A 13,546-nucleotide genomic window follows, 5' to 3' on the forward strand; every position below is an offset into this window, starting at 1 on the left:
CACTCTTTCTTGAGTTAGCTTCCAAAGCAACATCTATGTTTTATTAGCACTCAAGTATAGGATTTTGATGGTGTCATTTTCCTTTAACTTTCGTGGAATGAAAGTGAAAGAGGGTACTTGTCTAGGTGCAAGTAAGGCAGTAGCAACAAGTTGTGTTGATGGTCCATCTCCTGATGATTTGGATGGTAAGGTTTGTTCGAGTATATTAAGAAGCATATCAAGCTCTCTCTCGATATTATCCTTCTCTTTAAGGGTAGGTTTCCAACTGTGCCCTATCATAATCATCTATAATTCTCTTTCCAAGTTAAGTGTTATGGGTTTTAAAGGATCGGTACTTAAAAAGGCCTATATTTCACAATTAAATGAAAGGTAAGCAACTTTTACAAAAAAATAAAAATTAAAATAGGATTGATTTTAAAGGATTGGTTCCCAAATCTTGTTTGTAAGCATAATGATGCATGTAAAGGAAAAAAAAATATGGCTTCTCATTTCACCTGGTGATAATTGTCGCCATTTATAGATTTAGGAACCTAATGTTATTATCATAAAAACAAGGAGATCATTATCCAGTCTTATCTAACTTTAAGCTCCTTATCCAGTCTTATCTATCTTTAAGCTTAAATAGCCCATGGATATCTAATCCTAAATAGTTTTTTTTTTTCAACTACAATAACTCAAACACTTGTATACTTTCTTTATGGCATCTATTTGCCACCTAAAGGTTCTGAAATCAAAATGCCATATATTGGTTGGACTTGTGAGATTACATAGGTACAACCTAAATGTAATTTTTAGTCATTATGTACACAAAGATTAGGTTACTACCTAATCTTTAAGGTCTCTTATTACTCAACAATTATCCTTAAAAGGATAATTTAGAAATAGATTATTACCCATATTGAATCACTTGACTAAGGATTCTTAAAAGTGACACTTGATACTTATTTACCAAAAGCTTCTCATCCTTCTTTTTTGTGTTTCTATCTTATTACCAAGTGAGGTTTGACCCTTTTCTAAAACATATAGTGGAAAAAGTTTTGACTGTAAGGCCTAAAGAAGAGTTAAGTTGACAAATTCTTAGCAATTGAAAAACATATAAGAGATATTAAAGACATGAGATTGTATCAATTTGTAAAGGAATGTAAAATATGTTTGGTACCAATTGTAGTTATCTCATAAAATTTCAAAGTGCTTAAATTCACCATGAATACTAATGTTAAATGCCTTAAAACCCACTTGAAGATTTATTATAGCAAACTTACAGAGGTAATCTAGGATGAAAAGCTTCTTATTAATTTCTTCCCTAAAAGTCTAAGTAGTGCTAATCTTTTTTGATATATGAGTTTAGATGGGAATAAAATCACAAAATGAAAAGATCTGGCTTATATATTCATGCGTTTGTAGAAATTCAACATGAGAGTAACACTTAATCAATCAAGATTACATTTAGTGAAGAAAAATGATAAAGATTCAATAAAGAAATATGTCATGTTAACAAGAAATAAACCAAAGCTCGAATCTAGCTTTATTTATAGGAGAAACAGTTAGTCACCCTATTCATCAATATTTTTAAGATCCTATTCTATGAGTACATGTTAGAAAACAAATCTACTAGTTTTATGGATATTTTACTCATGGTTAAACAAGTGGAGTAGGCCATTAAAGATGAAAGAATTAATAAGATAGTTAAACATAAAAAATGAAGAAAAGCTTATAAAAAAGAAATAAAAGTACATCATATGCATGGCTGGTCACATTTATTAGCCACAAGGTTATAGAAACCATTATGAAATGTTTTTTTCCCCTCTACTTCACGCAAAATAACATAATAAATGTCACTCCTCCATCATATTTTCCATTCTATAATGTCTATCATATACTATAAAATATCTCAACTGGTATTATGGCTGGCATATTTGCCCTAGCCACACAATTTATGTAATACCAACTTCAAACCATATCTCAGAACACCTAATCACAACATACATAACCTATTAACCATAACTAACAATACCTATACTACCAAAATACTCAACCATTTTACCAAAACCAGCAATGTCCCTACAACTAAATGTAGAGAACTATATCAACACCTAATCAAAATAGGTCAAGTTGCCTCTATCCTTTATAAGCTTTCGTAGCAACTTTACTTTCACTCGTATAAATCTAAGGATAAATATGATTATCATTTAGGCGTGATTTGACAAAATATTGAATTATGTAAAACATTTAAAAAACATGTCAGTATGTTAATCAGAGATGATTGAATATTATTCGAGGAAAATGTGAACACGTACAATATAAACACTGACCCTCATCCAATCCATACACCGCCAACGTTAGGGGTGTAAATATGCTAACTTTAAAGATGTAATGTATGACAGGAACAAGTCAGCTTTGAGAGTGCTAATGGATATATTGATTGACATGCTAAGAACTACATAGTATGCTAGCTACCCAAAGGAAGCACAACGCATATCACGCATCGAGAATTCTTTGAGAGTTTCATTAAATTTAGAGGCATGATATTGATCAATACTTCGAAACAAAAATTTTATAAACTCGGTCAACTAAGTGAAATAAAGACTAATTAAGACCCATGATTGATTGTTTGTTGTTCGTGACGTTTTCAATAAGCACAACTTTCAATAATCAAATTAATTTCCGTCCTCCGAATTAAATCCTCCAAATACTTAAATTTATTGTTTCAGTGATTATCTAATCATAATTAATTGTTTCCCTGCCCAGGGTGGGTGAGGGCAATGCAACTTGCAGGTCATTTGGTTGTCAACATGTGAACACTGATTGCAACATGTGTAAATTAAGGTTGCATCTAGTGTCAACCGCCTGCAGAATTAATGAATCAAACCAGCAAAATATATCCATCTGAATAAAAAAACCAGAACATAAAGAAAAGTCAAGAAAATGGGGTTGAATCTCCAAAGTTTATTAGCTTAATCCAACATAAAATCAAGGTTGTTAGTAGCGTAGACCAGGGATAAAAGACAATTGCAAGAAGGCACAAGTTCTAGAAGTTTGTCTTGGAAGGTGAACAACCAATGATTCGTTACAACGGTTCTCTTCTTTATTAGGTTCTTACGAATTTAAAAATGGCATGCATGAGTGATCCTAAGGTGCTCAAAGCTAGTTTAAGACCGAGCTTGGAAAGGAAATAGTGTGTCACTCATGGCACAAAGAACAGTCTTGAAGGTTGATATTTCATGCGAGAAATGCAAGAAAAAGCTTCTAAAAGCTGTGTCTACACTTGAAGGTAAGCCCAGACTTTTGTTAACCATTTGTTTTATGTTTCCCTCTTTCTTGGAGTGATATTCAATCATTTACTTTATTATGGTTTGGTCCAAAGATTAGAAACATCTAATAAATCATGGTTAGTGTTCGATTATTAAAGTGGTACAAGATTGAAATGACAAAATCTTCAATCTCATGTTCTACAGTACATACTAGTTTTATGGTTTCCTAAGAGATTGGATCATAGTTAGTTTCCTCGTGTCTTTAAGGAGCTAAGCTGGCTGGAAAATTTCGCACATAACGTGGCCGTGGGAGCTAGTGTCACTTCTCGACATCCCATATGCTCTGACTAATTTCTTTCTACAAATTTTTCTATTGTAAAAGAATAAAAAAAAGTTCACTCAAAACTACAATGATCATAGAAGTTCTGATACTATGCTCATATTTTACATATATATATATATATATTGATGTCATCTTCAAATTTGATGTTATACGCAGGTGTAGATAAGATTGAAGCTGATCAAGCGAAGGGAACATTAACGGTAACAGGAAATGCAGACCCGTATGAGATAATAATGCGTACAAGAAAAACAGGGAAACATGCAGACGTAGTGAGCATAGGGCCACCTCCGGCACCACCAAAACAAGATGGGCAAAAGAAGCCACAAGAGAAGAAACCGGAGGAGAAGAAGCCGGAGGAGAAGAAGCCCGAAGAGAAGAAGCCTGAAGAGAAAGCCCAAATCCATGATCCACACACTTGTCATCAGTGTCGGCAAGTATATCTCATGCCCATGCCAATGTCAATGGCCCCATGTTATGAGCCCAACCCATCATGCTCCGTCATGTGACATTTCAAACATCACAATTGCCATATTGAATTTTTTTAATGGAAAGTAGTCAAGCATATTATTCTTTCCCCTCAAATTTCCATATGATATAATAGATGTGGCATTATTGTGAATATTGTATTAAACTAAAGCTAAACCATATGGGTTTTTGGCTAGTTGTCTTCAAAGTTTTTATTTTTATTTTTTACTTTTTATTTATTATCTCATATTAAATTATTATTGTGTTTTTTTTAATATATTCCATCTAATTTGCATTATCTGAAATGTAAATAATTGTAAATACTATTTTTCATGCAAAACTTTGAATTTTTAGTCTTTTTATTACTTTATCCTTATTTTTTTTAATTAACATTTAGGTATAAAATTTTATTTTTTTATATTTCAATCCCTGTGTTAAGTAAGGAGAGAGGAAGTTGATGGACAATTTACAAGAAAGAAAAAGCTCTTGTACAGTCACATCCATGCCACTATATGACTAAGTTTTTTTGCTTCAGTAAGCCCATCTTTTCAAAATAAAAGTTCGATGAAAGTAATTTTTTTCCATAAACATAGTATAAAAGATTAGGATTATCTAGTTTTCAATTGCTTGAGATGACCAGAAAATTAACCAGACATTGATAGGTCATTTGCCAATATAGTTGACTTCCAAAATAATCTTTTAAAATATTTTTTTAATTTTATAATGCTTTGAAGAGATTATTATAATTTGTCTATAATTTTTTCCTCCAATTTTGTTTACATAAATGAGTTGTATTAAATGTTCTATTCATAAAAACAAAAAAAAAAGGTTTGTTATTGGCAACACAAATTTACCTTAACAAAAAATTAATAAAATTATATAAAATTTAATAGATAGGTGAAGTAAAACATATGTATTTGTATCTATCCTTTTCTTTTCACTAGGAAGATTAGCTTCCAATTTTATTATATAATTAGTGTTAACACTCTTTTTTTATCATTTAATTTATTTCATAATTTATTTTATTAAGCAATGTTTTTTCCAATTAAGATTTATGATACTTGAAAATGCATCCATAACACAAATATTAAAAATTAACTTGAAATCTTACCCAAAATGTAGAGGTTATTTTCCCTTATATGAGATAGATTTGACGAGATCTCAACGTGTCAAAAAAGAATTTGTTATTGATATACATCATGAAATTATTACATCAATCTTGTCTATCTAACAAAGTCAATCCTATATGTTAAAATAAATTATAGCTAATAATATTACATTATGAATTAATTAATTAATAGAGTACTTTTTTAATCAAGTCATTAAAACTTCATATGAAATTATCTTCTAGAGTATAAGGTTATAGACATAAGTTAGCATAATCATGGAGAATAATTATTTTTACAACTTAGGTAATGATTGGTGAAAACTATTGACGATACAAGTAGGCATGTGATAGCCATTAGTAAGAAAGTCTAACAATTTATGCATTCATTAGTATATAACATTAAAATATTATATTAACAAGGCTTAACTAGAGAAGTGAGCTTGCCAATCCATACTAACTTCTTAAATATCATAACACTATATTATTACTTATGCTAAGCCTAGGCTTCAAAAAGAAGTGAGCTTGCAAATCCTTGAATAGTTAAGGGTTGGGTTGAGGTCCAAATATGGTTGGTTGTGTATTCCTAAAACTTAATAGATAATGGTTGTTTTTTAGACAAGGCTCATTAGCTAATAGAATTGTTTATAAAGGACTAAAAGCCTACACAAATAGCTTGGTTATATTCTTTTTTAATTTATTAGTTGCTTCACAAGTTTTTAAAATTATATGTAATTTGAAAGACTTATGAATTTCTTCTTATCAAAATATAGGAAATAACATGGAAAATGTTTTATAAAAATATAAATTTTTTCATGGCTAGAATTATGTCAATGACAATGATAGATTGATAGAGAAATTGCCATAATAAATATTTAGAGAGATCATTCTTAGAAGATATGGAGATTTTGTAAGGAGATTTTATTAAAGATATATAGATTTTGTTTGAAGATTTTATTTAGAGATATGAAGATAAATAATATCATGACTATTTGGGGAGATAATATTGATCATTAAACAAATTTCAAAAGATTCTTTTATGTAAATGAAGAAACAATCACAACAAACTATCTAATCTTAGACAACATATTATGAGATGCGATGACCCTTTTCTCTTGCTATCCGAGTTGAACTTTCTTTCTTATAAACTATTTAAGGTAACCCCTAGTGATTAATATTTCTATCTTTTATTTTAAGGCTTAACATTTATGGTGTCATGTTTATTGTCATGGTTAAAAAAAAAAATATTAGGAGTTTTTGGTTTTCACTCCACTTTTTATTGGAATAGGATATTGCATGAATTTCTTTATCTTTATGGAAGCTAATACCCCAATATACGTGGCAATCATTAGCTTTGGAAATGTTAGTCAATCGTGAATGGATCCTTTTATGTTCTTTTTGGGAGCCCTAAGATTGTTAAGATATCGATGACATTTAAGAGATTTTATTGTCTATTATTGGAATCGAGGGTGTTTTTTGCTTCATGACTCTCACTTCTTTTACTTTAATATGATTTTTTGTTTTTTATTTCTTTTTAAGAAGATTTTAGTCAAGAAAAGTATTAGTCATTTCTACAAAGAATAGTTTTAGACTCTAACAATTAGGACTTTAGTTCTAATAGGTTAAAGTATATTTTTATGTTATGTATTTTCTTATTAAACTTTTGGAGATATGTTTTGGTTCTCTCGTCTTCTCATTGTATAATAGTAAAGATCTTAGTTATTCTATTTTAAACTAATATGCTTGTACTGAAATTAAAGATGAGTTTAGTACAAAGATCATAAAATTCAAGGATATAGCTGGATTTTAGATTATGGTACCACACCTAAGAAGATTTGTAAAATGTTGTCGAAAAGACTTTACATATAGTAATACTATCTTGTGTTACAAGTTCCAAGCTATTTCATATATTATATACATGCTCTCTTGAGTTTGTATGCCCGTCATAATTATTTAAATTAGTATTGGTACACACGTTATTCTCAGGGAGACAAGTGTACATTACTTAATGATAAATTAGAAAATTTTCACTTAAAGGGGATTGTATTCCTTTCTAAAAGCTTTTCATATTGGTCTATTCTCGCTTTAAGGTCTTTTTTATTATGATTATAAAAGTGAGATTACGATAGTTATTCTTGCAACTAAGACTTGTTGAGGCTCTAGTTTCTTACCATTAGAGTTCACATTTGGAGCATCAACTTTGAGAACGCCTTTTATAGTATGAGCAACTTTATTGGAGGGTTAGAATATAAGTATTCTCATGCTTATTTTTTTATATGTCATTCTACCATATTCCTTTAGAGAACTAGGGATGTCTATATTCATTCAATGATGCATTTAATATAACTAGGTATTTAGTCACTTGTTGATGAAGTGAAAGAGCGCAAAACTATTATTATATAGCTAAAACAACTTTATATAAAACATTTATTTAATGGAAAGTTTGAAGATTTGAAAGAGCAAATGTACTTATAGTAGGGAGGTCGATTATTCTCCATAACCTGGTGTGTTCTAAGTCATTATCTATCATAAAAGAACTTTTGGACGAGGTTAAAATAGAAATGAACTAGCTTTCATTTAATTCCCATAAGCAACGCCAATAATAAAGTCATAAAAATTTTAAATTGGAATTGGGTTTTCCATGGCTGTATCTGGGATGAGGTGTTTGGGCTTTAATCATTTTGTTATCCTATTAAAACAAGTTTCTTATCAAGATAGATAGCCTTTCAATACTTAAGTCAATAATGTATAATATAAGAGAACAAAAATATAGGAGAGTGCATGTTAAGATAGTGATTTGTTATCTTGCTATGCAATCTCATGTGGCCTTGAGTGTTGTTACTTGATGACCTAAAATATTTATACATTTGGTCATATAAAATTACCTCATAAGGCATGGAGCTATAGAAATATAATGTGAGCTTAATCATGAAGAATAATTACCTTTGTCTTGAGTTAACTATTGATTGAAGCTATTTGTGAGATATATGGGCATGTTATAAGCATTGACGGGAAAGCTAGGCGCCACACTAATAATTTTCATGTTTGTAAAAATAAAAAGTTATGGCACCATAAGGTTAAAAATAAAATGTTGTAGCACCATGAGGTGTAGCTAGAAAAGTAAGCTTTCATGGTTGTACTTTTTAAAGGTCATAACACTACATTGTTATATGTGTCAATGTTGGACTCTTTGAGAATTTTGCATGAGATAGGGATTCTAGAAAAGTAAGCTTTCATGGTTGTACTTTTTAAAGATCATAACACTACATTGTTATATGTGCCAATGTTGGACTCTTTGAGAATTTTGCATAAGATAGGGATTCAATTCTAGAATGGTTATGACCTAAGTCGATGCTCAAATACAATTTATTATGGACCTCTAAAGCTTAACGGGTAGGTTATTTGCTTGAACCCAGACCTATTAACGAAGAAGGTTGTCTTAATGGACAACCAAGTTGTTTATTATTATTATTTTTTACTCATCAATTTTAATCCACATAACTTTAAGAGATTTGTCTTATGATTTAGATAATATATTATGATTTATTTTTTAATTTATTTGATTTAAATCTTGCACTTGTTATTAAGAGAAGCTTATTAAAAAAATTAATTATATTAGGTCGATACGAGGGAAGTGTCTTTAAGATTGTTCAAATAAAAAATTTAATCTGGATAATATGCAAATTATTGTTATCATTAAAACAAATAACCCCTATAATTCTATAGTTTAGTCAAAATTACATTTGCCTACTAAGTTTTGAAAAGTTAGACCTTACATTCTATATTGGTTTTTTTTTAATCCAATAAAATAATCAATTTACTCTTATATATATTAAATTAAAAAATCAATTAAACAACACATATCTTCTCTTAATTTCATGGGGCGTTTAATTAACAAATATGGATTAAAGGAGAATATCAAGGTTTTTTTTTTCATACGGGTATTCTTTTGGGTTAGTTGGTTGGTGTTTATTAACAAATATGGATTTGAAACCCTAGGGATTTGTTTTCCAAGTAATGTAATATCTTCGAGTTGAAGTTATTGGGAATATTTTGTCACGGCTAGGAAGTGCTTGGGACATGTTGATAGCCTCTGGAACAAGTTGGCAGTGGTGAGAAGCTTGTCGCTAACGCATTCACTCTTTCATTCAATTCCATTTATTGAAATGTTCATCATGATCTCAAACTAGTCGGCTAGAGATACCAATAACTCAAACAATACTTCAAACTACTATGTTACAAGACTTGTCAATTTTGATGGATGATGTAGATAAGTTCTTTGCTTCAATATATAATTGTTGCTTGGCTCATGCACAAGGCTTGTTAAAATGTAGTAGATGAAAGCTAAAACCCAATTACCAGAGATTCCCTCGTTTGGAATCTATTTCTTTAATTTATGTCGATATTCAGCATTCGATCTCAATCCTTTACTAACTGCTTGCTCAAAGATTGAGACCTTGGGACATGTTAATTATGAGATTGTAATGTTTGATGCACAAGTGACTGTTTTTGCAGCAACCCAACATTAAAGAGTGTTTATGTTAAAGCAATCATGTGAAAGAGGTTGCTCAAGCCGATTAACTTACTTAAAGAATTTAACCAGGTTATGAGATCAAATCGTTCCAGACTCATCTTAGAATCTTTCATATGCATATGTTTCTGGGTTAGTTGGTTGGTGTTTTCTTACAAGTGGATAAGACGTACACTCAATTCCTGGCTATGAGGTGGTGGTTCGTTTTGTTTTTTTAATTTGACGACGAAGTTGTAATATTTAGTTTAAAAGAATTTTTATTATTAAATAAAATATAATGAAAATACCGTAAATAATCAAATATTTACGTATCTAATGGTTTGTCATTTTCTCCTTCATCTAGACAAGGGGATGCATTCAAAATAACAAGTAAAAACTAAGCATGTTCTTCCATAGATGCTAGACAGCAAAGACGATCGTATTCATATATTATACAAAGGATGAATCCTTAGATTCTCCCATCTTTGTATGAGATAAGTCCAAGATATTGAAGAATTCTTTTTTTATTATTATTATTATTATTATTATTATTAATTCAATGATGAGTTTTGATTAAAAAAACTGAGTGTCAATTGAAATATACAAAGAAAGTAGTTATTAGTGAATAGTTGAAAAAACTGTTTTATCTTTTCATTTGTAAAATGATATTTAATTTTTTAAATTTTTTTTTTTTTTGTAAATGCTTGTTACATGTTTTTTTAAAGAAAATTTTATGTTGTACAAAAGAAATAACGGGTGATATTCTATTAATTATTAGAGTTTATTTATAAAAAAGACACACAAGAAATAAATTACATCCTATTTGTTATTTCTTATATCTATTTTTAAAAAACAGTTCTCAATTTATATCTATATATATTTTTAAAAAATGAATTTAAAAAATAATTAATAGTATACTACTGGTTATTAATTATACACCATAAAATTTCTCTTTTGTAGATGTTTTTATAATTACATGCAAGTTTGTTTTTTACCTATAATATTCGACAAAAAAAAATTTTTCTGAGATTAATTTCAAGATTGGCGAAATTTTTTTAGGAGACTGAGGGCTTACTTAACACAGCATCAAAGCACACAAAATCTTTTATAACAACTTTAATCGGACTAAAGCAAATTTTAATGACAGAAAAGAAAAGAAAATAATAATATTAGCAGGGAGAAAACATCTATGGTTAGCGGCACACAATAGGTCATTGCCAATACTTTCCCGCGCCAATATGAAAGCCGTTATCAGTTAGAAAGCACGCGTTAACAAAATTAAGATCCCCTCTCTCTCTATCTCTCACTCGACAACCATTTTGAGTCTTTGACCCTCCAAAATATGGCTCATCTCTGCAAAAATCCTCAAGTTTTCTTTATAGGGACGGCTGATACCAAGCTCGACGAGCTCCTGTTCCTCTCTGATTCAGTCAGATTCAATCTCAACTCCTTCACCAAGTCTTCTTCTAAGATACGTCATTACTTAACTCCATTGAATGATCAATAAAAACGCATCAATAAATAGTTCTACTGAAAGAAACTAAGAAATCTCGGATTTTGATTTCTGGGTTTTATTTCTTGTTGATTATAATGAAATGACAAATGCACTAGCTTAACAAAACTTGGGAATTTCTTGGAATATGGTACTCACCAATCAGAAATAGTTCAGACTCCACATTTATGGTTAGTTAATGTAGTAGCTGAATGATATGAGAATTGAAATGATATAGAGGACATTAGCATGGACCCTGTTCAATGATGATGCACTCAAACCAAGGTATGGGCCAAATATTATGTTGGTTTGGTTTACATTTAGGATTTTCAGGGGACTTGGTGTATCATAGTTACTAAACGAAGGACTTGTTTTCAGAATTTTTTATTGGTAATTGCAGGTTCAGGTGATTTTAGTGGTCAAGCTGTTGCTCTAATGAGTGGAGCTCTTGAGAATTTCTTACAAAAAGTCCAAGAGGATGGTGCTCTTTCTGGAGCAATTGGCTTTGGAGGCAGTGGGGGCACATCTTTAATATCATCAACTTTCAGATCTCTTCCAATTGGGTTGCCTAAAGTCATGGTATCTACTGTTGCTAGTGGTCAAACTGAACCTTACATTGGATCGTTGGATTTGATTCTATAAGCTTGTAGATCATTTCTTCCAGTTGTTCTCCAATTCTAAGCTTGTAGCCTCTGTAGTAGCTTCATCAATGTTACCTACCAAGTAAAAAGTCATGTTTAAGAAGACCATCTAATTTAATTCCACAATATAATTGGCAAATGAGTGCAATGTGGTATGTGGTTTCACTCAATAGCGGTGTTCTGATGTCTTTTCGCCATATGTATTTCTCACTTTCAAGTCTCCCTCATGCGAACCACAGCGGATGAAAATAAGATATTTGCTGCTTTTATAGCAGATAAGCTCAACAAATCATCATCAAAGGTCCGTGCATGCCTGCCACAAAAGGGTATCACAGTTTTGGATTCCCTTGACTAGCCCTTTCATGATCCTGAGGCTACCGCTACTCTAGTAAATGAACTGCAGAAGCTTATACAAACAACAGAAGATCGGCAGTTGGCATGTCGGAGTTCCAACCTCCTATCATTGCTGCGTTTGCTTGTCCATTTTATCATATTGGCTGTCAATCATGATTTACCTCATAAATTTGAGTCTGTTATAACAGGTAAAGGTTTATCCTTATCATATCAATGACCTTGAGTTTGCGGATGTGTTGGTTGACATATTCTTAGAGATTAGTTTGGGTAAACCTAAGGATTCCACTCATCTCCGAAATCCTGTTTCTGAACCCAGTATAGACCTTCATGACGTTTCCACTCTGAATCCGTCAAGCCATGAGACTATTTATTGAATTGTCTGGAAAGTATCAATTGCAAGTTCGCAACCGTTAAGTTCATCTAGAGACTCAAGAAAAACTGCAATGAACCTGGTTATGGAATCCAACAAATGCATACAGTTATGAAATTATTTTTTAAATAATTTTTTATAATAAAATATATATTAATAATTATTTTTTATTTTTAAAAATTATTTATCACATCAACACCTCAAAATAATTTAATAACACTAAAATTATATTAATTTAAAATAAAAATATTTTAAATTTTTAAAAAAATATTATTAAAATACAAAAACAAACTACGGCTAGCAAAGTTTGAAGAAGCTGGTGGCGTTGATTTAATAGTGGTGGGCGGTTTCGCATGGCAGGAAGGGGTTCTTTAGATGGTTTATTGCCTTTTGCTGATGCATGCTATGGTCATTGACATGACTAGTAAGTTCAAGGTAGCCACTAGTTATTTTTACGCTATCACGTACCATTATATTTTATGCATGAAACTTTGATTTTTAATGCACTTGTTTTGTGTATAAATAAACAACAAAATTTATATTATTGATTATAAAAAATAAAAGAAAGAAATATTAGAGAAAAAAAAATGATAAGAGTTTAAGAGTTTGCAATATAAGCTTTTTATTTATAAAATAAAACAGTATTTTATCTCCCCTGAGTGTTTCAAAAATATTATTATTGGTCTCTCCCACCAACAATTGGTATTAGAGCATTGTTCGTAAAAAACAAAGAAGTTTTTAAGATACTTCTAAATTCTCCAAGTTGTTAAAAACACATTTTAATTATTTCATAGTATAGGGTTCTTCAATACAAACTTCACAATGTAAAAATCAACCTTATCACATCAAAGGGCGAACATAGATTATTTGAAGCCACTACCTTTATCAACCATGTGCAGCACATGACACGACGAAAAGATTGATGTCTTCTCCCAAGTGTAGGAGTGTCGAAGTAATAAATAACCCGGCAAGACCGGGGTCGAACCACAGGGAGGTTAATTGTACAAATTAAAAA

At 30.6% G+C, this 13,546-nt stretch overlaps 1 protein-coding gene across 1 annotated transcript in view; it reads left to right on the forward strand.

Moving 5' to 3' along the window:
* The first annotated feature begins 3,146 nt into the window (after window positions 1-3,146).
* LOC105137896 (uncharacterized) overlaps window positions 3,147-13,546 on the forward strand; it is a 24,979-nt gene continuing 14,579 nt past the window's right edge. Inside the window, exons 1-3 of the mRNA XM_011043830.1 lie at window positions 3,147-3,271; window positions 3,751-4,096; window positions 7,328-7,342. Of these exons, the coding sequence (XP_011042132.1) occupies window positions 3,187-3,271; window positions 3,751-4,096; window positions 7,328-7,342 (446 nt within the window). The 5' untranslated portion in view covers window positions 3,147-3,186. The remainder of the gene's footprint in view (window positions 3,272-3,750; window positions 4,097-7,327; window positions 7,343-13,546) is intronic.

Source organism: Populus euphratica, unplaced genomic scaffold, assembly GCF_000495115.2.
Source record: "Populus euphratica unplaced genomic scaffold, PopEup_1.0 scaffold2.1, whole genome shotgun sequence".
Lineage (NCBI taxonomy): Eukaryota > Viridiplantae > Streptophyta > Magnoliopsida > Malpighiales > Salicaceae > Populus > Populus euphratica.